The sequence below is a fragment of the Ictidomys tridecemlineatus genome, chromosome 5 (assembly GCF_052094955.1).
Source record: "Ictidomys tridecemlineatus isolate mIctTri1 chromosome 5, mIctTri1.hap1, whole genome shotgun sequence".
Taxonomy (NCBI): domain Eukaryota; kingdom Metazoa; phylum Chordata; class Mammalia; order Rodentia; family Sciuridae; genus Ictidomys; species Ictidomys tridecemlineatus.
In genome coordinates this window covers 199815414-199837228 of record NC_135481.1, presented here as the reverse complement: position 1 = coordinate 199837228, position 21815 = coordinate 199815414, and the positions used below count along the sequence as shown (strand labels likewise).

The window sequence follows — 21815 nt, the reverse complement described above, 5'->3', positions numbered from 1 at the left end:
GCAGGCCTGGGAAAGGGACGCTGTGTGGAGGGAATCCGACCCAGACACGCTGACATGCAGCTGTGACTGCAGCTCTGTGCCCTGGGCTCTGGTCCCTCCACGTCACTGTTAGCAAGGGTCACTGTGGCCAAGGGGAGCCTCAAGACCCTCTCTCTGCCATGTGACCAGAGCACGTTCATGGTGAGGATACCCCCCGGATGTGGACACGTCCCTTTCTGATTGCGAGTGGCCACCGCAGCGGCCTCAGGGCAGCAGGAGCTGCCTCCTTGGGAGGAGCTTCTGACCGTGCCTCTGGTTGCTGCCTGTGCCCCAGCGGAGCAGCCTGTGGCTCCCAGGAAGAGGAGCCGGTGTGGCGGCCTCCGGCAGGGGCCCAGGAGGCAGAGGGGCTGTGGGTTGCGCCCCTCACTCTTCCCGCTGTGGGCTCTGGCCCGCGGCTCTCCGTGTCCTCCAGGTTCTTGCTGGTCTTCTCCTGCCTGGTGCTGTCCGTTTTCTCCACCATCAAGGAGTACGAGAAGAGCTCGGAGGGCGCCCTCTACATCCTGGTGAGCCTGGGCCCGGGGACAGGGTGGCTGAGCCCAGAAGACAGGCCCCCGGCTGGAGAACCTGCGGGCTCTCTGGCCTCAGCCCTGCTGCCCGTGTGCGCCTGGCCTCCCTGGCCCAGGGGCACCCAAATATGTGGCCTTGCTCCTTCCAGGTGGGTTCTATGAGGCGGCCCCCGAGGCCCTTCCCAGGCTCTCAGTCCCCAGCACTGGTGACGCCACCTTGGATGACAGCGCCCCCTCCACCACCCACCTCTCCTCTCTACCCTCTTGGCTGGGCTGGAGGTGTGGGGTGCTCCACTGGAGGTGTGGGGTGCTCCCCAGCAGATGTGGCACCTGGGTGGGGCGTGATGCTCACAGCAGCCCTGTGCCGGGGCAGGGTGGGCACCAAGGCAACGGGAGTGTGATTCCTGTTGCCGTTGGTAACGGGGGTGGCTCTCAAGGAAAGTGGGCCCACCAGGAGGCCCCCTCCCACACCCAACCTCTGTCCCAGGGCTGCCTGAGTTTCACGGAAGCTGTTTCCTCACTGTCACCTGGGACTCTCCCTCAGCCCTGCCACCACCCCACATTGTCACCAGCTTTGGCCAGGCAGAGCCTAGTCCAGCCCAGACAGGGAGGACCCCCTAGCCTAGACAGGGAGGACCCCCCCATCCCAGACAGGGAGGAGGCTCCAGCCCACACAGGGAGGACCCCCCCAGCCCAGACAGGGAGGAGGCCCCATCCCAGACAGGGAGGACCCCCCATCCCAGACAGGGAGGAGGCCCCAGCCCAGACAGGGAGGAGGCCCCAGCCCAGACAGGGAGGACCCCCCATCCCAGACAGGGAGGACCCCCCATCCCAGACAGGGAGGAGGCCCCAGCCCAGACAGGGAGGAGGCTCCAGCCCAGCCAGGAGGACCCCCCAGCCCAGTGAGGACCCCCAGCCCAGTGAGGACCCCCAGCCCAGTCAGGGAGGAGGCCCCAGCCCAGTGAGGACTCCCCAGCCCAGACAGGGAGGAGGCCCCAGCCCAGACAGGGAGGATACCCCATCCCAGACAGGGAGGATACCCCATCCCAGACAGGGAGGATACCCCCATCCCAGACAGGGAGGATCCCCCCATCCCAGACAGGGAGGAGGCCCCATCCCAGACAGGGAGGACCCCCCAGCCCAGACAGGGAGGATACCCCCATCCCAGACAGGGAGGATAACCCATCCCAGACAGGGAGGACCCCCCAGCCCAGACAGGGAGGAGGTCCCATCCCAGACAGGGAGGAGGCCCCAGCCCAGACAGGGAGGAGGCCCCAGCCCAGACAGGGAGGACCCCCCATCCCAGACAGGGAGGATCCCCCAGCACAGACAGGGAGGACCCCCCAGCCCAGACAGGGAGGATCCCCCAGCCCATACAGGGAGGACCCCCCAGCCCAGACAGGGAGGATCCCCCAGCCCAGACAGGGAGGAGGCCCCAGCCCAGACAGGGAGGAGGCCCCATCCCAGACAGGGAGGACCCCCCAGCCCAGACAGGGAGGATACCCCCATCCCAGACAGGGAGGATAACCCATCCCAGACAGGGAGGATCCCCCCATCCCAGACAGGGAGGAGGTCCCATCCCAGACAGGGAGGAGGCCCCAGCCCAGACAGGGAGGAGGCCCCAGCCCAGACAGGGAGGACCCCCCATCCCAGACAGGGAGGATCCCCCAGCCCAGACAGGGAGGACCCCCCAGCCCAGACAGGGAGGATCCCCCAGCCCAGACAGGGTGGACCCCCCAGCCCAGACAGGGAGGATCCCCCAGCCCAGACAGGGAGGAGGCCCCAGCCCAGACAGGGAGGAGGCCCCAGCCCAGACAGGGAGGAGGCTCCAGCCCAGACAGGGAGGAGGCCCCAGCCCAGACAGGGAGGAGGCCCCAGCCCAGACAGGGAGGATCCCCCAGCCCAGACAGGGAGGAGGCCCCAGCCCAGACAGGGAGGATCCCCCAGCCCAGACAGGGAGGACCCCCCAGCCCAGACAGGGAGGATCCCCCAGCCCAGACAGGGAGGACCCCCCAGCCCAGACAGGGAGGATCCCCCAGCCCAGACAGGGAGGATCCCCCATCCCAGACAGGGAGGAGGCCCCAGCCCAGACAGGGAGGACCCCCAGCCCAGACAGGGAGGATCCCCCAGCCCAGACAGGGAGGATCCCCCAGCCCAGACAGGGAGGATCCCCCAGCCCAGACAGGGAGGATCCCCCAGCCCAGTGAGGACCCCCCATCCCAGACAGGGAGGAGGCCCCAGCCCAGACAGGGAGGAGGCCCCAGCCCAGACAGGGAGGACCCCCCATCCCAGACAGGGAGGACCCCCCAGCCCAACAGGGCAGATGAAGACCTCTGTGGTTTTCAGGCCCCCACGTGCTCATGGCTGTGGCCCCATGGGGCCCTGTGTCCTGTCCAGGGGTTGACCTTGCTGCTGGGCCCTGGGGGCCTCCCGCCTAGGCTCCTCCCTAGACACAGCTGCCTGTGGGTGTCCATCAGGCTGGGGCCTCAACTGTGGGCTCCCTGCAGGAAATTGTGACCATCGTGGTGTTTGGAGTGGAGTACTTCGTGCGCATCTGGGCCGCCGGCTGCTGCTGCCGGTACCGCGGCTGGCGGGGGCGACTCAAGTTCGCCCGGAAGCCTTTCTGTGTGATTGGTGAGGCTCATGGGGTGGGGTCGGTGGGGTGGGGCACAGGGGTTGGCCTGGAAGGAGCTGGTGTCCATGCTGGCTGCAGCAGGCTGGCCAGAGGCCAGGACCAGCCTCTTCTGGCAGCTTCTTCTCCCCATGGGTAGAGCCCATGATTGGCGTGGGCAGGGTGTCAGGGGAGGGACGGGAGCCAGGCAGCCTGCCCCAGACCCCACAGGCAGGGTGCACAGTGGTAACTGCCCATCCCAGGGCCTGGCGCTTCCCAGATTCTTGCGAGGCTCAGCATGCACCGCCATGTCCATCTGTCCCTTCAGGGTGGGGGCGGTGGCTCTGAGGGAGGCCGTGTCCACCTGTCCCTTCAGGGTGGGGGCGGTGGCTCTGAGGGAGGCCGTGTCCACTTGTCCCTTCGGTGTGGGGGCAGTGGCTCTGAGGGAGGCCGTGTCCACCTGCCCCTTCGGGGTCAGGCGAGGCCGTGACCCTGCCGTCTCTGCAGACATCATGGTGCTCATCGCCTCCATTGCCGTCCTGGCCGCGGGCTCGCAGGGCAATGTCTTCGCCACGTCTGCGCTCCGGAGCCTGCGCTTCCTGCAGATCCTGCGCATGATCCGCATGGACCGGAGGGGGGGCACCTGGAAACTGCTGGGCTCTGTGGTCTACGCCCACAGCAAGGTGAGTGACCCGGGCTGCAGGGCCCAGCCAGCCCCAAGGCCGCTGCCACCTGAGTCCTTCCTGGTCCCTCTGCCCTGGGCCCGCTGCAGGGCTCCTGGCCTGGGAGGAAGGGCCAAGGGCGGGGCTGCTCAGGTGTGGAGCAGCCCCCTCCCCTTCCATCTTGGGGTTTCTCTCTGTGACTCTACCTGATTTTGTCATCTGCCCCCGGAAAGCTGCTTTCCTGCATGGCCAGTCGGCTGGGCCCCTCCTGGAGCCGCTGGCTCTGTGGTGGTGTCTCATTTCCTGGTTTTGAGCGCCTGGATCGATACACGGCTGGAGTCACCTGCCGGCTGGCTGTTTCAGCTGTGGCTTGCGTGGCTGCTGTCTCGGGGACCTGTGGGGTGGCTGCAGCCACGTGCCTGTGTTTCTGGGGCCTGAGGCCCCTAGTGGCCAAGACCCCGTCCTGCCAGATTGTGCTGTAATGTAAACTTGTGTGGCTGGGTTATTTGCCTAAGTGGTCCCTTCCTGTCTTCCTACCTGCCAGAGCCCTGCGGGGCCGTGACAGCTGAGGGGCAGGAGTCAGGCCCTGGGGGAGGTGGGCTCCCTATTGCCTGGCCCCTGCTTCCTCCCTGAGTGTTGGGTGGGGAGATGCAGCTGGGTGGGCCAGCCTCCCCTGTGGAGCTGTCTGGAGGGCTTTCTCCAGGCCTGCCTGTGTTGGCAGACACCCAAGACCTGGGTGAGTGCTAGCCCCCTGGCCAGGGCTGCTGTTCTTCCAGGTCTCCCTGTGCAGATGGAGGGCCCAGCTCAACAGCATTGCACAACCATGTCCCCTCCCATCTGGGTCGTAACCCTCCGGCCAACCCCTGCAGGGGCAGTGTGGTCTGCCTTGGGGGTCAACCCCAAACTCTGGAGATGCAGAGACTAGTAGGCTTCTGGGCTGGACCCTGGCCAGGCTAGCTGAGCACTGCAGTGATGTGGCCCGTCTTCCCTGCAGGAGCTGGTGACTGCCTGGTACATTGGCTTTCTCTGCCTTATCCTGGCCTCATTCCTGGTATACCTGGCAGAGAAGGGTGAGAATGACCACTTCGACACCTACGCAGACGCACTCTGGTGGGGCCTGGTGAGTCCCAGCCTGTGGACCTTGGGTCAGCATTGCTTCCCTGAGGGAGCACTACTACCTCCTCACATCCTCCTGCCCAGTCCAGAGGCTGCGCCTACCCTCAGGGTCTGCAGGGGAGACCCACCTACCCTTGAAGAGTAGGCTGGCCACATCTCTTGGGGGCCACCTGTGGCTGCCCATGGACAGCCTGTGGAGGTGGTGGCAAAGGTTGGGGGTGGCTGTGGATGTGCTGGCGTGTGCACTTGCACACACGCGTATGTGTGCGTATGTGCACATGTGTATGCACATGTGCACATATGTGTGTGGTGTGTATGTATGTGTGTGGGGGGGTGCACGTGTGTATGTACATTCATATGTGAGCATGTGCATGTGTATAACATACATGTTTACACTGAGTGTGCACAGGTGTATAATGAGTGTGTAATGAGTGTGTTTGTGTGCATGTGCAGTGTGTGTTGTGTGTGTGCAGATATACATGTGTAGCATATGTGTGCAGCATATATGTAAGTGATGTGTATGTGTGCACGTATATGAGTGTAATGTGTGTATGTGTGCAGTGTGTATGTGTTTGTATGTGTGTATACATGTGCATGCATTCACCTGTGTAATGTGTGTGCATGTGTGTGCTTGTGTATGCACATGTGCTTGTGTAATGTGTGTATGTATGTGCATGAGTCGTGTGTGTGTGTGTGTGTGTGTGTGTGTGTGTGTGCATGCACCAGCACTGGGAGGAGCTGGGCTCTCTGCCCACTGACAGCTCACCTGCTCTTTACCTGTGTGCTGGGGTGCGTGGGAGGAGAGAGGATGGGGGTTCTGAGAGCCCTGCACAGGTGGGGCTGTCTTGAGGCTCCCAGATCGGGGGCCAAACCCATGACCTTTCATCCATTTGGGGTAGGGCTGGAGGCTTGCCTCCCAGGGTCAGGTGCACTGTCCCAGGACACCCCTTTCTGGACTCCCAACCTGGCCCTGCCCGCCATGGTGAAAGGGACGCTGCTCTCTGTGGCCTCCCTGGCTCAGCCTTCCAGGCTGCCCTGTGCAGGGTGGTGTGACCCTGGGGATGGTGGTCCTGCTTGCATGGCCACCCCTCCCCAGGGCCACCGTCCTGGTCCCACGGCTGCTCTGGTGCCCAGACTGCTGTTCCGCACTGTCCACAGCCCCCGGCCTCTCTCCGTCTGTCCCTCCACTCGTGCTTTTCTGTCACCTTTCACTGCCACGTAGCCACGTTTTTGGGGAGGGGCAATAAATTAGTGTTTTGTGTCTTCCAAAATAAGTCTTGGTATGTTAAAAAGCTGCACGCGAGGCCCAAGTCTGTGGCAAAGCCTCAACTGGGCAGGTTTGTGGTGGACAGTGTCCCCCTGGCCCACCTGTTCCCTGCACCAGTTTCCCAGTGCCCTTGGTGTCCAGAACCTTCTCTGCAGGTCCTACAGCTGGCTGTGAGGTGCGCTTGCTCTCACTGCTCTGCACCCTCACCAGGGCCACAGCCTCCTTGGCCACCTGGGCTGCTGTCCCTGACCTCAGACTGCCCAGTTTGCTCTTTTGCCTGGGGCAGATGCCTGGAGTCTGGGCCCCTGGGCCCCGTGAAGGCGCCACCCTCTTAGGGTGGGAGGGGCCACCCCTGGTTCCAGATAGGGATGTCCTCTGTTGGCCCCTGTGGTCCTGGTGGCGGGGTTGTCAGGTTACCTGCAAGCACCTCCTGCACTGGCCTTGGTCACCAGGCTTCCCTCAGGGTGTGTCATGAGGGGCCACTCCCGCTGCCCGGGCCTTACTGGGTGGGTGCCGAGGCAGCAAAGGCCCCTTGTTGGTCCAGCTGGTTCTGAGTAGTCCCCCAGGGGTGTAAAGGAGCCTTTGGGTGAGTCCCCAAGTGCTCAGTAGCCCAGGGTGGGGGCCTCCATGGCAGCCACTGCCTGCCTGGTGGACTGACCCAGCCCCTGCCCGCAGATCACCCTGACCACCATTGGCTACGGGGACAAGTACCCCCAGACCTGGAACGGGAGGCTCCTGGCAGCAACCTTCACCCTCATCGGGGTCTCCTTCTTCGCCCTTCCTGCGGTAAACCTCCCGTCTTCCTGTGGGGAGGGGCCAGGTCCCCAGGACCTTGACAACAGGCCACCCTGTGGGGACCTCACCCGGGCTGCAGTGGAGGCTGCCCTGGACCCCGTGACCCTGAGCTGGCAGCCTCCCTGCCGTGCGCTCCGGGGTCCCAAGCTGTGACTTTGACCAGCTCTTATGGTCACTGTGACTTCTGTGCAGACACCTGGATAGAGAGGCCCTTGGGACCCACAGCACGGCAGCATGGTGACAGCTCCCCTGTCAGGGCTCCCTGGGCTCCAGGCCCACCCCAGGCAGAGGGGTGGGCGCTCTGCTGAGCCTTCACAGCACCAGGGTGGGCAGTGGCCAGTGGCAGGGGCTGACCTTTGGCTTTGGTGTGGGCATGCTGTGCCTCCTGTCGGCCAGCGTGTTCCTTGGCCCCAAATCAGAAGGCTGGCCCGGCCTGGCCTCCAGCTGGTTTGGGGTTGGGAGATGGAGGGTGGGACTCTGTGGGCAGGCGGGAGCAGCGGGGTCCCTGGGTGTCGGCCGTGGGTTGGGGCTGTAGGCCCACAGGCCTGTTCTGACCCTGGTGACTTGCAGGGCATTCTGGGGTCTGGCTTTGCCCTGAAAGTGCAAGAACAGCATCGGCAGAAGCACTTTGAGAAGAGGCGGAACCCGGCCGCGGGCTTGATCCAGGTGGGTCTCAGCCTCCCACCTTGGGGACTAGGGACAGCCCCTGTTCTGGCCCTACTGGTGCCGAGTGGAGCCTGCTCAGGGCGAGCCTGGGGGTGGCTGTCCCCAGGACAGGACCACAGTCCCTGTCTCTGCAGGAACCTGCGGGGCAACAAGGTGGCCTGGGCCAGTGTGAAACGGGTCAGTGCCTGAGGCTGCACAGCCCAAGGCCCTGTCCTGGGGGTGCTCTGCCAGGCCAGGCTGTCCCAGGCACTGTTCTGCAGCTGTGGGGCCCATGCTTGGTGGGTCGTGACTCAGGTGGCAGATGGTGTCCCGGCGGTGTCTGTGCACCTCTGAGCCTGAGCTGTGCGCGGCGTGTCCCGTCCCACCACGCAGGGGCAGGTGGGTGTGGCGGCCACCTGGATGTGTGGGCAGAAGGGCAGAGGTTCCTGCTGGACCCTTGGGGTGACGGGAGCTTATGGCCGGCCAGGCGTGGCCTGCCTCTGCTGCTTCCTTCTGTAGATGTGGCTCTCTTGGTCCAGTCTGCTTTTACGTGTGTGTGTGTGCGCGTGCGTGCGTGCGCCCAACTTTTACCTTGAAAACTCCACATGGCCATTTTGTTTGTAATTGCAAAAGAAGAACAGACACCCGGAGTCAGCCGCTGCCTGTGACACTTGGCACAGCGGATGTGCACAGGGGCTCAGAGGTCGCTCAGGGCAGAGTAAGCAGCCCCCACCTGCTGCTCCTGGAGGTCACTTTAGCAGCTAGAGAACCCCGTGCCAGCACAGGGCAGTGCCATGCACTGTACCCCCGGGTGTGAGAGGTGAGAGGGCACTCACCTCTCAGGCTTGGCTATCAGGGCTCCCCACGACGCCGGGCTGTTCCCAGGGTCTGATGAGTGGGCCAGGATGGAGGCCCTGGCAGAGCAGCGGGTCAGAGGGTTCTTCCTCTGGGGGAAGCTGACCAGTTGTGGGGACAGGGAGCACAGCCCTCTGAGAGGTGCGTGACCTGGTGACTCCAGCTCCCAGGGAGGAGACACCCTGGGGAAGCTCTGGAGGAGACCAGGCACTTTGTGCCCGAGGCACAGGGGCTGCTCCTCCGGAAGCCAGCCCGCTGGGCCGCTGTCCCGGTGTCTTCGCCCACGGTGCTGGTTCGCTGGGCAGTGTCAAGTGCTAAGTGAAGGGCGCACCACGTCGGTGGCTGGAGACAGTCCCGTGGGTTGGTCTTGGTGAGACTGGTCACGGACTCAGTGGCATCCCTGCCCTGAGCCCAGGGCCCTGTCTGGAGCTGGAGAGGCTGGTCTTGAGGCTCAGGTGGAATTGCTGTGGATGCCAGCCCCATCAGGCTGGAAGCAGGACAGCCAGACTCGCTGCTGCGGCGGGAAGCACTCTGCCCTGGTGGGGACACACAGGTCAGCGGAGCAGTCCGTCGCCGACCCTCTGTCTGAGGGGCTGATCTCCAGCCAGAGCCCCATGTCCACCTGGGCAGGAAGAGTCCTGGCACATGCCACCAGGACAGCTGGTATCCTGGGGCTGGGCCTTGCTTTTGCAGTGCTGGGCTTGAGCCTGGGCCTTGCATGTGCTGGCCGAGTGCTCCGCCACTTAGCTGTATCCCCGGCTGATTTTTCAAAAATCCATTTTAAAAGAATGGAACTTGTCACTTACCTCACACTATGTACAAAGATCAGTGGAACGGTCATCAGAAACCTGAACGCAGGAGCCAAGGCCACCGCAAGTCTGTGGGACAGTCACACCCCCTGGCCTGTGCTTCCTGCAACACAGCGGCAAAGCAGGGAAGGGCCAGAGGCCCCTGGAAGCTGTGTGCTGGGTAGGGAGAGCGGGAGACCGCAGCCCAGGGCCCAGCATCCACTGGACACAGCAGGTTCGAAGCCCAGAGGGTCACGAGCAGAGGATTTCCAAGAGGATGAGTGGACGGCCAGCAAGCCAGGTTGCTGGTGGCCAGGAAGGTGCAGGCCTTGCCCGTACGGGGCCACTCCCCGCCCACAGGGGAGGCTGAGTGCGGGTGGGAGGAGGCGGCCCTTGCCCTCTGCTGGCGGGATGCACAGAGCCACTCCAGGCTGCCTGGAAGCTTGGCAGAAAGCTGTGGCTCACCCTGCAAGCTACTTCTAGCCACTGGCCAGGAGAACTGAGTCAGCAGGTGGCGTGCCTAAAGCAAGTGCACAGATGTGCACAGAAGCAGTTTACAGTAGCCCCGGGGGCAGACAAACCTGTCAGTGGACAAGCGGGTGGTCAGGAAGTGGTGCTTCCACACAGTAGAATACTGTTCAGCCATCAAAAAGGAACAGTACTCAGGGGCTGGGGCTGGGGCTCAGCGGTAGAGCACTTGCTTGGCACGTGTGAGGCCCTGGGTTCGAACCTCAGCACCGCATAAAAATAAATAAATAAAATAAAGGTATTGTGTCCAACTAGAACTAAAAAATAAATATTAAAGAATAAAGAAAGAAAGAAAAGGAGCAGAGCCTGGGCCTCAACAGAGGCCACCTGAGGACGTTTCACTCAGCAACCGAAACCATACGGGGAAGGCCAGAGTGTGGTTCTCACACGAGGCAATGTCCAGAAGGAGTGGGAATCGGTGGCTGTGGGTCCTGGGGAGGGGACAGGAGCAGGCATGTACTGTGGCCCCCGGAAGGTGAAGCAGCTGCGGGGACCAGCAGGTCACACTGGGTGCCACCATAGGAGGAAGTGCAGGGAGCACACCCCTAGGCAGAGGTCAGCCTGGAGGACAGGCCCAGCCTAGCGCTCAGTGCGCCTTCCTGGTCCCTGGGGTGAGACACTGCAGGTCACGCCCATCGGCTCAGGAGGGCAGGACAGCCTGGGCCCGCACCGTCCCCCTGTCTAGGAGGGCGGATGGAGGCGGGTGGGGCGGGCGGCCTGGCCAGAGCGGAGCCGCTGAGCTGGCCTTGCCCCCGCAGTCGGCTTGGAGGTTCTACGCCACCAACCTGTCCCGCACGGACCTGCACTCCACCTGGCAGTACTACGAGCGCACCGTCACCGTGCCCATGTACAGGTACCCGCGCCAGCCCTGCCCCGCGTGCTGGGCTGGTTTTGATTTCTGTCTGTTCTTAAGCCCCATTTTCTGTTGCTCATTATTTTGACGGATTTTTATTTCTCTTTTTCTTTAAAATGTATGCATTTTTCAAAAAAGAACCGTGTGTGGTTTATTTCAAAGCATTTATTTGGTTCCTTGTTTCCACGTCTCGGCTTTTGTTTTGCACCTCACCCGCCCCTTTGCTTTCTGTCCTCTGCTATGTGTCCCCAGTACCACCAGCTGAGTGTTGACCACAGTGCTGGGTGCAGAGTCTTCCATGGCCAGTAGGCCCCAGCTGCAAGATCTGGAGGGTGATGGTGACCCCCAGCAAGGAGCAGGGGTCCTGTGTGGGGGAGGGGAGAGACCCCCAGACCACAGGAGGGCACTTGGGCTAGGAGACCACACTCTCCAGGGGTCCCAGGTGCCCCCAACGGGGCAGAGCACAGGACACCCAGGCCTGGGAAGGAGGCAGATGGGCCCCTTGGCCTGCTGGTCAGCTGTCAGGGTAGGATCTGTCTGTGCTGGGCTCTTGCTGGGGTTGAGGTCTGGGTGAGAGGTTCTGGGAGCGTACAGCGTCTGTGCAGCTGGGTGCTGCTGGCTAAGTCCCTCTGCCCCGAGGGCCATCCGGCGGGACGGGGTCCTTCCAGCTTTCTCACCTGCTCCGAGGTGTTTCTGCCCACCCTGCCCACCGGGGTGGGTGCAGAGAGCCTGGTGGGGATCTGAAGCGAGGCTTACCTGAGGGCCCTGCTGCCATGGGTGGCCCGGCCCTGCCCTCACATCCACCCGCTGGTGCCTCTGGAGCTGAGCCCGGGAGCCTGCGCCCTGGACCGCACGCATGCAGCGACAGTGCGCCGTGCCTGGGCCGGGCATCGGCGGGGCTGGGCCTTGTGCTAATTCTCTCTGTTCTGTTGTCCCCCCTCTTCCCCGACTATTTTTTTTTTTGTTTTTATTTTCTTTTTCTTACCCCGTTCTCTCCCACGTTTCGGTTCCTTTCCCCTGTGTGTGTGGAAACTTGAAAGCTCACAAACTCAAACCTACGGGGCCTCCAGGTAGGAACTGCATGGCGGAGCTGTGTGTGTGATGCCTCCCTCCAGTCTGCCCGGCCAGCCCCGGGCGGGGTCCTCACGCAGACACCCTCAGGTCTTGCTCTCTGTGGCCCTCCCTGCCTGGAGCCCAGCCCACCCCTCACCCCTCGCCCTGCCCCCTTGGAGCTGCTTCCTGTTGCTGGCCCCTGTGTCCCTGGCCATCTTTCGTTCTTGTTCTGCTTTGTGCCTTGTCTCATAGCTGTGGTCCCCCGTCCCTGCCCCCACCTGCACCCCACAGCCCTGCTGGTGAACAGAGTTGTGGATGTGGGGCCACCGTGTGGCTTGGGGACTGTGTCAGGGCCAAGAGCGTATCCCAGACAGAACCCCAGGCAGGGGAGGCCACGCACACCAGGGCACTTGCCCTGGCAGCCTGCCTCTGGGCTCTCCCCGCCTCCCGGAGCCTCTCAGTTGCAGGGTGGAGTCCAAGGCCTGGGAGCCTCCCTACTGGATCGGTGTGCCCACACCTGATGACCCTGGCTGAGTCTTGGCCCCTGTGGGGTGCTGTGGAGTGACCACAGGAAGCTCCTCCTCACATACGGTGCCAGTGCAAGGGCCCTCCCCTGACAAGTGTGTGGGCCTGGGCTGGATGAAACCACGTCCCTGTCCAGCCCCTCTCCAGAGGCCAGCAGGGGCCTGGTCAGTGGGCCCAAATCCCCTCTGTGGAAAGAGGCCTGCCCAGGCGTGGGGTTGGGTGAGGAGGTCAAGCTTAAAGAGTGGGGCTGCTGTGCTGGGCAGAGGTGGGTCAGGCCCCATGGGCATTACCCCCAGTGTCCTCTTCCTGGACCCCTGGGCTCCTTGTTCCCTGGAGTGACAGTGTTATGTCTCCCTCGGCCCTTGTCTAGCCAGAACTGCACCCAGAAGTAAAATGCACCAGCGTCTGCAGAGCCCTGGCCTGGCTGGATGGGGTGTCCCCGAAGGCTGGAGGCCCTTGGCCAGCCCATGTTCTCTCCGGGGCGCCCCCACCCCTCCCTAGCCCGCAGTGCCCTCATCCTTCATGACTGCTCCCAGCCGCCCTGGGCGCTGCCTGGCTCCACCTGCCTACCTGGTGCCCTGCCCCTGGTGTCCCAGGCAAGACACCTCGGGCTCCAAGATGGTGTCTCCTCTCTTATCTGAGCCTGCATGTGTGGGGGCCAGGGCACAGTGGTCCCGGCTCCCTGCTCCAGGCATCAGCGGGGTAGTCAGGGAGGGGTGGGGAGGCCAGCTGGGTCCCTGTGGACAGACTCTGCACCCTGCCGCCTCACCTGGTTGGTGGCCCCAGGTTTGGGCTGAGCCACTGGGCATTGGTAGCCTGGGGGGGGGCAGGCAGGGGAAGAGCTCGCAGGACCACCCCTCCAGGGCCTGGCTCTGTTGGGGGTACAGGGGTTGTAGGGATGGCAGTGTCTGTTGAAGGTTGAGCAGGGGAGGATCTCTGCGTGGAGGAGCCGGGCAGATGTGAAATGAGGGGGTGACTGGTTGGGCCAGTAGGATCAATTGTCCTTTGGCTTTGGGGCCAGGGGAGTCACTTAGTGAGAGAGGCAAGGATGTGGGCCCATCTGGAGGACACACTCGGGTGGGGCTGGGCAGAGCAGGTGGCAGTGGTGGGAGGGTCTGGGTGGGGGTTGGCAGAGCCACCAGGAGGTGCTGGAAGGGTGTCCCCAGCAGACACTGAGGCCAGGTGGGTGTCAGACTGGGTGAGGGCTGGGCAAGGGAGGTTAGTCCTGCTCTGCCACTGAGGACCAGGAGGACAGAGGTGAGAAGGGGGTGAGGGTTCGGGGCCGGGGTCTCGGAGCTTTGTCGGGGCTCCATGGAACTGGGGGCTGAGGGGGCAGCGAAGGCTCTGCAGAGTGAGGGTGTCAAGATCAGGGTGGAGCTGAGTTAGGCCAGGAGTGAGGGGTGTCGGAGGCCAAGAGCCAGGCAGCTGAGGTGGGTGCAGAGGGAGAGGGTCACCCAGATGCGGGGAGGAGCCCCGCTTCCCAGGCCTGAGTGCATTTTCCCCGGTCAGTCTGCAGGACCTCCCCTGGTTGTTGCAGGGCTCAGGAGTGGCTGGATGTAGGGCTGGCGCGAGGCTGTTGGGCTGTGTGTGGCCAGATCTGGGGAGAGGGGAGCAGAACCGGGTCACTTGCAAAAGTTCCCAGGGCTTGTCCTCCGGCTGTCCAGGCCACTCATCTTCAGACCTGGAGATGAGCTTCTCTGACCAGGAAAGCCCTGCAGTGGCCTTGGCTCCTGCCCTGCCCCAGCTTCCACAGGGAACGTCTCTGCAGCAGGACTTGAGGGCCCGAATGTGCTGGGGTGCAGACTTGCAGCCGGCTGCCCCTGGTGGGAGGGTGAGCAGGAGGACTCTCGCCTGGGCCTGTTCTCTTGACCCCTCCACGCTGCAGTGCTGGACTCTCACAGACAGCCTGGCACCTTCCCCTCTGCTGTTCATGTTGGGCACTGCCCATCTCCAGGTCACGAGGCCGCAGGGACAGCTACAGAGTGGAGGTAGTACTGGGGCCTAGAGAGGTGGAGACACAGAGCCCTTGGAGATCTGGCCACACCCCACATCTCTGGCATTTGCACCTGTTCGGGGTGCAGGGTTGAGCCTTCCTGGAGGCCAGTGTGGACAGGAAACTCACTCCCATCTCCTCTCCTGCTCAGACTCATCCCACCTCTCAACCAGCTGGAGCTGCTGAGGAACCTCAAAAGCAAATCGGGACTCACCTTCAGGTCAGCTGCAGGTCTCCCAGGCAGGGGCTGGAGCTGTGGGGCAGGACGGGCAGCTTAGGCCTCCTGAGGGTCCCAGCTGCCCTGGCGAGTGGCAGGAAGCCTCCTGGGATGTGCTTGGCCATGGGTCTTGTGATATTGGTGCTTTCTGCTTCTGCTGACCTACTCAGCTCCTGTCCCGGAGAAGATGGGTGGGCATAATGGGAGGGATACAGGGTGAAGTGTGGAGCGTGCATGACTCTGTTCATGGCTGTGCTCGGCACCCAGGTGGTGGCACCTTTAATCACAAGTTCTGCTGCTCACTTCTTGCAGTGCTCTGGCACATCACTGGTGTGCTGAGGGCCTGTGTGCAGGCCAGCGCCGTCTGTCCTCAGCAGGGCAGTGGGGTGGTGGTGTGTCTGTGGCAGCCTCTGCTGTGCAGAGGTGGGTTCATGCTTTTGGTCCTGTAAATACGATCCTTAGCATCTGCATCACACCTGGGTTGGCCAAGGGGGCCCAGACTCCAGTGGTATGTCCTGATCACAAGGGGGATATTTGAGGACACAGAGAGGGGCAGACGTGGGCAGAGGCTGAGGTGATGCTGCCATAAGACAAGAATACCCAGAGCCACCGGAGCTGGAGAGGCAGCAGGGACCCCCGTAGAGCCTTCCTTGGAGAGTACAGCTGCCAACCTCAGCGTCAGGCTTCTAACCTCGCAGGCATGAGAGGGTGACTTCCAATATTCAGCCACCATTGTGCATTCTGTTATGGCAGCTCCACAAACCTGGGGGGCTCTGCTGTGCACCAGAGCAGGCAGGTGAGGGGCAGGGGGCTCTGAGGTACAGTGCAGGGGACAGGTGAGGGGCAGGGGGCTCTGAGGTTTAGCAGAGAGTGTAGGTGACGGGGAAGAGGTCCTAGGTGCAGTAGAGCAGGCCCTGCTCCCTGAAGGTGGTGGGTGGAAGCTGTGCTGAAGGTGGTTCTGGTGAGCAACTTAGGAGAAACTTTGTGTCATTGAGCAATTACTTGTAGATTGTTACATACAAATGGATGTTGCCAGAATTCTGACTGCCTGCAGTGCTTCTGGTGCTGCTCAGAAGGAAGGGAGCAAAGGATGAGTTCCTGCAAACCAAGGAAAGCTGGTTCTCACTGCAGGGTGGCAGAGGCGTGGCTGGGTCTTCTTTTCTGTGGAAGCAGAATCAGTGATGAACTTGGGGACTTGGCCAAAGAGGGTTCCTAGCCAAATGTGGAAGTGCCGCCTGGCTGCTCTGTACTAACAACAGTGAGGCTGGAGAAGAGACGTCCAGGGGGTGCTGCTAAGAGAAGCCAGAACCTGAAGATTTGGGAGTTCCCAGCTATCCAGGGAGCAAGCCTCATAAATCAGGAGGCACTCTGGGCAAGCTTTCCCAGAGCAAAGCCCGCAGGTGAGGCTGGACAACCTGTAAGGAGAGTGGGCGTGTGGCTCGTGGACCCACAGGAAGCCAGGAAGGAGCCCTGTCTTTCAGCCCTGAGAGGAGCCAGAAGAGCACTGCCAGCACCCATGAAAGGAACAGAGGCTGTGGCTGCTGGATCGTCCGGCAGGAGTGCGGCTGCTGCAGTTGCCCAGCTGCAAACCCCAGCTGCCCTTCAGAACAGGGACCTCCCAGAGCTGGGGGAGACGATGGTTTTCAGAGCTCGAAGGCCGGACATTACCAGTCACACTTTCACCTTGGGTGCAGGGACCTCTGTTACTTCTCCTTCTGGAACCGAGATGTCTGCTCTTGCTGTCTCTCCACTGTGTCTTTTAAGCAGGAGCCTCATTCGGCCATCAGATGGCTCACAGGAGCCTTGCCTACGTGGCTTAAGTGGTTTTAGTTGAGACTTGGGACTTCCTATGCTAGTGGCATTTAGATGACATTTTAGATGGGAGTTGGCACTGCACTGAGCAGAGACCTCAAGGTGGGGATGGGGCGAGTGCACTGAGGACCTAGGTGGATGGGGACTTCTGGGAGCACCCCCAGTAGGATCCTGGCCCAGAGCCTGTGAGTGTGACTCCTCTTGGAGGAGGTTCTTTGTGGAGGTCATCAGTTAAGGGTCCTGAGGTGAGGTTGTCCAGTGAGCCTCAGCTCAAGCATAGCTATCCTTCAGAAAGACAGGAGACACAGGGCACAGAAGAGAGCTCTGGGGGAGCCAGAGGCAGGGGTGGAGAGATAAGCCAGGAGCCGAGGGACAAAGGGCCCGGAGCTGGAAGAGGCAGCAAGGTTTCTCGCCTGCACACAGGGAAGGTGCCCTGCCCCTGGCACCTTGGCCTTGAGTCTGTGGCCTCCAGGACCAAGAGAGGAAATGTCTATTGTTTAAAGTCAGGTTTGAGGCAATTTGTTGCAGTATCCTCAGGAAGTGCAGGGGTGACTTGAGCTCCTGGCCGGGGGCTGGGGCCTGCCTGTGGAGCCCAGCACCTTCAGCCTGCTCCAGGTACCTGAGCTTTAGCGTGCCCCAGGACTGGGCCTCCTGTGAGGCACGTTGTTCCTGGGGTACAAAGGCCCCCAAGGTGCTCTCCCTGGCCAGGCAGGAGCCTGGCCACACCCTCTTCCTTTGCAGCTGCTCGCCAGGCCCACGTTGTGGCATCTGCACCAGCTGTGCAGGCTGCTTGGAAGTGCACAGAGGAGCCCCTATACTGCAGGAGACTGGCCTGAGTGCTCTGGGGGGTCACCCCCGAGCCTCTGAGCTCAGTGGGGGGACACCAGAGCCACTGGTCTAATGTTCTGTTTACAACTAACATTACCAGCAGACACATCCAGCCCAGATTGAACCACCATGAGCCAGAGGGCCTTGGGAGCAGGACCTGGGGTCAACTGGCCACATCTCTGGCCAGTTCAACCCACCGCTAGAAAACTACATGAAAGAAAAATGGCATTAGGAGCTTTCTTCCCAAAGATTTTCTTTTGGAGCTCTGTGAATGCCCAATGGAAGTGCACTCTGGGTGGGAAGGTGGCGGGCCCCTTGGGGTCCCTGCTCCCTCTGACCCTCCCCTGGTCCCCAGGCACTGCTCTCTCGCAGGGCAGGTACTCTCAGGAGGGCAGCATCTCTGTGCCTCCAACCTGTGGGAGGATGGGGCCTGGGCCATGGGGGAGGCCCTTGGGTGGGTGCAGGTCCCCACCCTGGGCCACAGGTGCTCTGTGGGGGCCAGTCCGAGGGGGCAACTGCTAACTCTCTTGTTCTCTGTTTGAAGGAAGGAGCCCCAGCCTGAGCCCTCTCCAAGGTCAGTGCCTTCCTGCCTCCAGCTGCCTGGCGTGTCTGCTGCGCGCACCGTCTGGCCTTGCTCCCTCTGTGTGCACCGCGTGTCCTGGGGCAAGGGCTGCTGGGGGACCCTGTGTGTGCTTTTGTGTGCGACCACGTGACTGCGTGTCCTGGCCCACCCTGAGTCACCCCTTGTTCACAGCCCTCTCCCAGGATTTCAGATGTGCTCTGCAGCACTGTGGGCCTGAAGGGCTTCTCTGGTGGGCCTCCAGCCTACCAGTCCTCCTGGGGACCCTGAGGCAGGGTTTTCTAATAGATTATTCCCTCCAAGCACTCGGCCCAGATTTGCAGCTGGTCTGAGCTGAGCCCCAGGTGAAAACTCAGAGTGGGTGGCCCCTCCTGCCACTCTAGACCAGGCACGGAGGAGAAGCCAGGCCAGAAGCTGGGGGAGGGCCTTCAAGTCCAGCCTTGCGGAGGACCTTTCTCCATGGACAGTCTGGAGCAAGTGGGAGTCAGTTCCTCCTGTCCTGCAGAGGCTGGGCTGGGCTGCTCTCTCCCCATCTCTCACCTCCTCGCTGGAGACCCTGACCTCACTGGGTTTTCTTTGCTGAGGTCAAGGTAGCCAAGGGGCATCCAGGTGCTCAGCCTGGCTCCCTCCCTTTGGACTTCTGCTGGCCACTATGGGGCTATTTGGCCAGGAAGTTAGGGCTCATGGGGCCAGTGCTGCAGAGGTAGAGAGAGGCCAGAACTGGCTGCTGTTTCCTAGTACTTCACAGAACACCACGGGAGCCACCATGCCTCCCTGTGACGTCCCCAGCTCCTCTGAGCCGGGTTGTATCCCCACCCAGTGCCCTGTCCACCCGTTCCTGAGCTCCTCTGAGCTGGAGTGTGTCCCCACCCAGTGGCCCTTCCACACCAGTGCCCTATCCCCACCCAGTGTCCCATCCACACTCAGTGTCCTGTCCACACATTGTAGAATAAACCCGACACCCAGCCCCCGTGACTAGGATGGATACCTGCCTGGCCCCTTCATGCCCTCCTGGACCACAGGGTGATCCAGCTGGCCGGATGACCAGGAGCTGCTCTAGTGGGGGAAAGGCAGGACTGGGCCAAACCCCTCCTCTCTGTCCCCTGGAAAAGGAGCTGACCCTTCACCCTCTAAGCCCCACAAGAGGGAGGAATCAGTGGTGCCCTGAATTGGAAAGACGGGCAACGCTGACAACAACCCCTAACAGCCCCCAAAGAGGCCGAGAAAGCTGCCCTTGGAGCCAGAGGGGAGGAGGGTCGGCCCCCGGCGGTGCTGGCTGGTATGTGGCTGGCGCTGTTGACAGAACAGGGACGAGAAGGGGGTGAAACAGGAAGGGCACCCCGTTCACGTTGGGCTGCCGTCCAGAGGGCACCGTTCTCACTGTGGCTGTGGCTGGCCTCTCCCACACTGCCCTCCACTGCCCTGGGGCTGGGCATTGGCTGGAGGGGGAGCCCTGCGCAGCCGTGGAGGCTGAGGCTGACCCTGGCGGGGAGCGACTGGCCTGGGGCCTCCTGGGCACCCCACCTCCCGCTTGTTGCCGTGGCTTGGGCTCTCCCCGTCTCAGCCTGTCTCTCTTTCTCTCCCTCTCCCGCCCCATCTGGAAAATCTTGCTGTCCCCAAGTGCTTTTAATCACTGTCACTGCCCTTCTGGGCCCCTTTCTCGTCTGCTCTGTCTTTTGGGATGAGGTGCTGGCCCTGAAAGCAGGACTCCAGGTGAGGACCCACGGAGCCCCTGGCTCTCTGGTATGTTCCGTGGCTCCCTGCTCCCTGTCCCGCCACTCCTCTGTCTCCCCGCCTGTCGGTGGTCCCTGCCTGCCTGTGCCTCCCCACGCCCTTCCCCGAGGGCAGCGCCTGCTGAACAGCCCTCCTGGGACGCCCCTGGTAAGTGCTCCGTTGGGGCAGTTGACTTGGGGCTCCTCTATCGGGAAGCACCCCCAGGGTCTCAGCCGCTGCACCTGGCTCCCTGGGGTGGAGGCACCAGGAAGGCCCCTGGGCGCTGTGGGGATGAGGGCACCCTTCCCTGGGAGGCCCTCCTGCTGGACAGGTCATGGTGGGTGGTGTCCGTCCCCCTGCCTGGGGCAGCCACAGTCCCCTCTAGCGGCCACAGTAGGTGTTCAGGAAGCCTGTTACTTGGGTACAAGCAGGGGCGCCTGACCCACAAGATGCTCAGGGAGCTTGGCTCCCAACATCTCTGCTGCCCCAGGCTCAGCTCTGCCGTGGGAGTCCGTGCCCCTCTCCTCCTGCCTGCCAGGACCTGGGCCGCATCAGCCATGCTCTCCAGTCCTGGTCCAGGTAGCCCAGGGTGCTTAGCCTGGCGATGGTGGCACACCCTGATCTCTTGGGGTCCTCGGCTCCTGAGGAGACCCACGAGACTAGGCTGGTTGTTGGGGGTGGGGGTCGGGAGCCAGGGCAGGCGGGGGCTCTGGCCTGTGCTGCTCTGCCCCATTCTCTGTGGCCCTGTCCCCTTCCTTACTGCCTCCTGCCCCCATGCCTGTGGAGCCCTGTTCCCTAGCATTGCCCCTCGCCATGGGGGCCTCCCCTTCTTCCCAGGTGGAGGCATCTGTGTGTGGTGTCTGTCTGTCCTGTCTGGTCCTGGCCGGTGTCTGTGGGCATCTCTGCCCCCAGGGTGCCCCAGAACTCCCGTGGTCTTGCTTGCTGCTCCTGCCTATGGACTGGAGGTCTGATGGGCAAAGCCCCACTTGACTAATGGGGGCAGGGAAGGGCTAGTGCCATCCTCAGGCCCAGGGGAGTGCACAGCATCATTCTGGCCTGAGTCGGGATCCTCAGCACCCACCCAGCAGGGGTATTACTCAGGACAGCTAAGGCCCTGAGGGGGGGACCTCAGACCCTGCTGTCTATACAGGACTGTGTGTAAGACACTGGGCACAATTCCTGAGTCCCCAGTGTTCAGTGGCCACAACATCAGAGTGTGCAGCTGCTGAGCATACTCTCCACTCCCCAGCACTGGGCCTCAGGGCCTGGAGGTGCATCGTGGGCCAAGTGCCCAAGGGCTCAGAACTGGGGACTTACAAGGGTGCTGGGAGCCAGGAACCTCCTTCGCCGTCCTTCCCCATGGGGTGGGAAAGGCCTCCTGAGGATCCTGGGCAGCAGCCTTGTGTTATGGCCTGAAGACCACAGTGGGCAGAGGGGGTCAGGGCTTTGCTTGCTTGGCAGGCTTGGGTGCAACTGGGAATGAAGGCTGGCAGGGTTTCTGAGAGCGGTGGGGTACTGTGGGTACCACCTGGGGCCAGATAACTGGGTGCTCTGCTGACAATCCTCCTATAGCAGGTGGCCAGCACATGGAGTCCAGCCATGGCCCTCCATCCTCAGAGTGACTGGGGGGCCTCAGCCACCTCTCTACTTAGAAGCTAACCCATGTGAGGGCTTGGGTAGAAGCCCCTCCTGCTCAGAATCTTGCTGGGAGACGGTCCGGGGCTCCTGGCCTGTCTGGGCAGCAGGTGCCCTTTGAGCAAGCCCCCAGCCAATCACCTACGAGTTAGTGAATTGCATCCTTCATGCCTAAGTGGAGAGAGTTGTGTATGGGCAACACAGAGGGCCACCATCAGTGTTAAATAAATGTGCAAAGGGGAACAAGCCTGGGCGCTTTCCCCCTGGGGCTTGTGCGCTTCTGACTTGAGGCCGTCGTTAACACTGGGGTCCCCAGGTGCAAAGGTGCTGTCTCAGAGGGACCTGGATGTGAAGGGGAAGCAGTGGCCTGGAAGAAAGGGAAGGATTTCTGTAATGGTGGATAGTTTCCGTTTTTATTTAAACACCTGAACGTTTGTTGGTAGAAATCAATCCAAGGGCATGGGGGAGGTTGTTGGGAAAGTTGAACTGAGGACCCTCCGCAGGCTGGAAGAGCTCCGCCTGCAAAGGGCCTCCGCACAGAGGCGACTTGTGAGGTCCCAGATGAACTGACTCGGTGAAGAAAGTCCTTTTAAATCTAGGTGTCCCTGAGTCCCCTTTTCCTTGTCTTCCCTCCAGATAGGGGCAGCCACTGCCTCCTGGGTAAACTGAGGCCACTTCCAGCTGGGCGACAGACTGGCCTGTGGGAACCTCACGTTTTTCCTCCCTAGACTGCATGTTTCACTGGGGTCACTTCCAGGATCGTGTCCATCCAGAACCAGCTCTTTGAAAAATCT

The 21815-nt window shown here is 62.2% G+C and overlaps 1 protein-coding gene across 17 annotated transcripts in view; it reads left to right on the top strand.

Annotated features, from left to right (window-relative positions):
* Window positions 1-21815, top strand: part of Kcnq2 (potassium voltage-gated channel subfamily Q member 2) — a 52630-nt gene that overhangs the window by 14525 nt on the left and 16290 nt on the right. For 9 of the 17 annotated variants that reach the window (XM_040275134.2, XM_021726397.3, XM_040275138.2 and 6 more), the window contains exons 2-11: window positions 452-542; window positions 3053-3179; window positions 3664-3839; window positions 4813-4938; window positions 6877-6987; window positions 7567-7662; window positions 10571-10665; window positions 11706-11735; window positions 14388-14456; window positions 17638-17667. In XM_040275134.2, the coding sequence (XP_040131068.1) occupies window positions 452-542; window positions 3053-3179; window positions 3664-3839; window positions 4813-4938; window positions 6877-6987; window positions 7567-7662; window positions 10571-10665; window positions 11706-11735; window positions 14388-14456; window positions 17638-17667 (951 nt within the window). The other 8 variants (XM_021726402.3, XM_078052185.1, XM_078052183.1 and 5 more) reach the window with 3 other exon arrangements.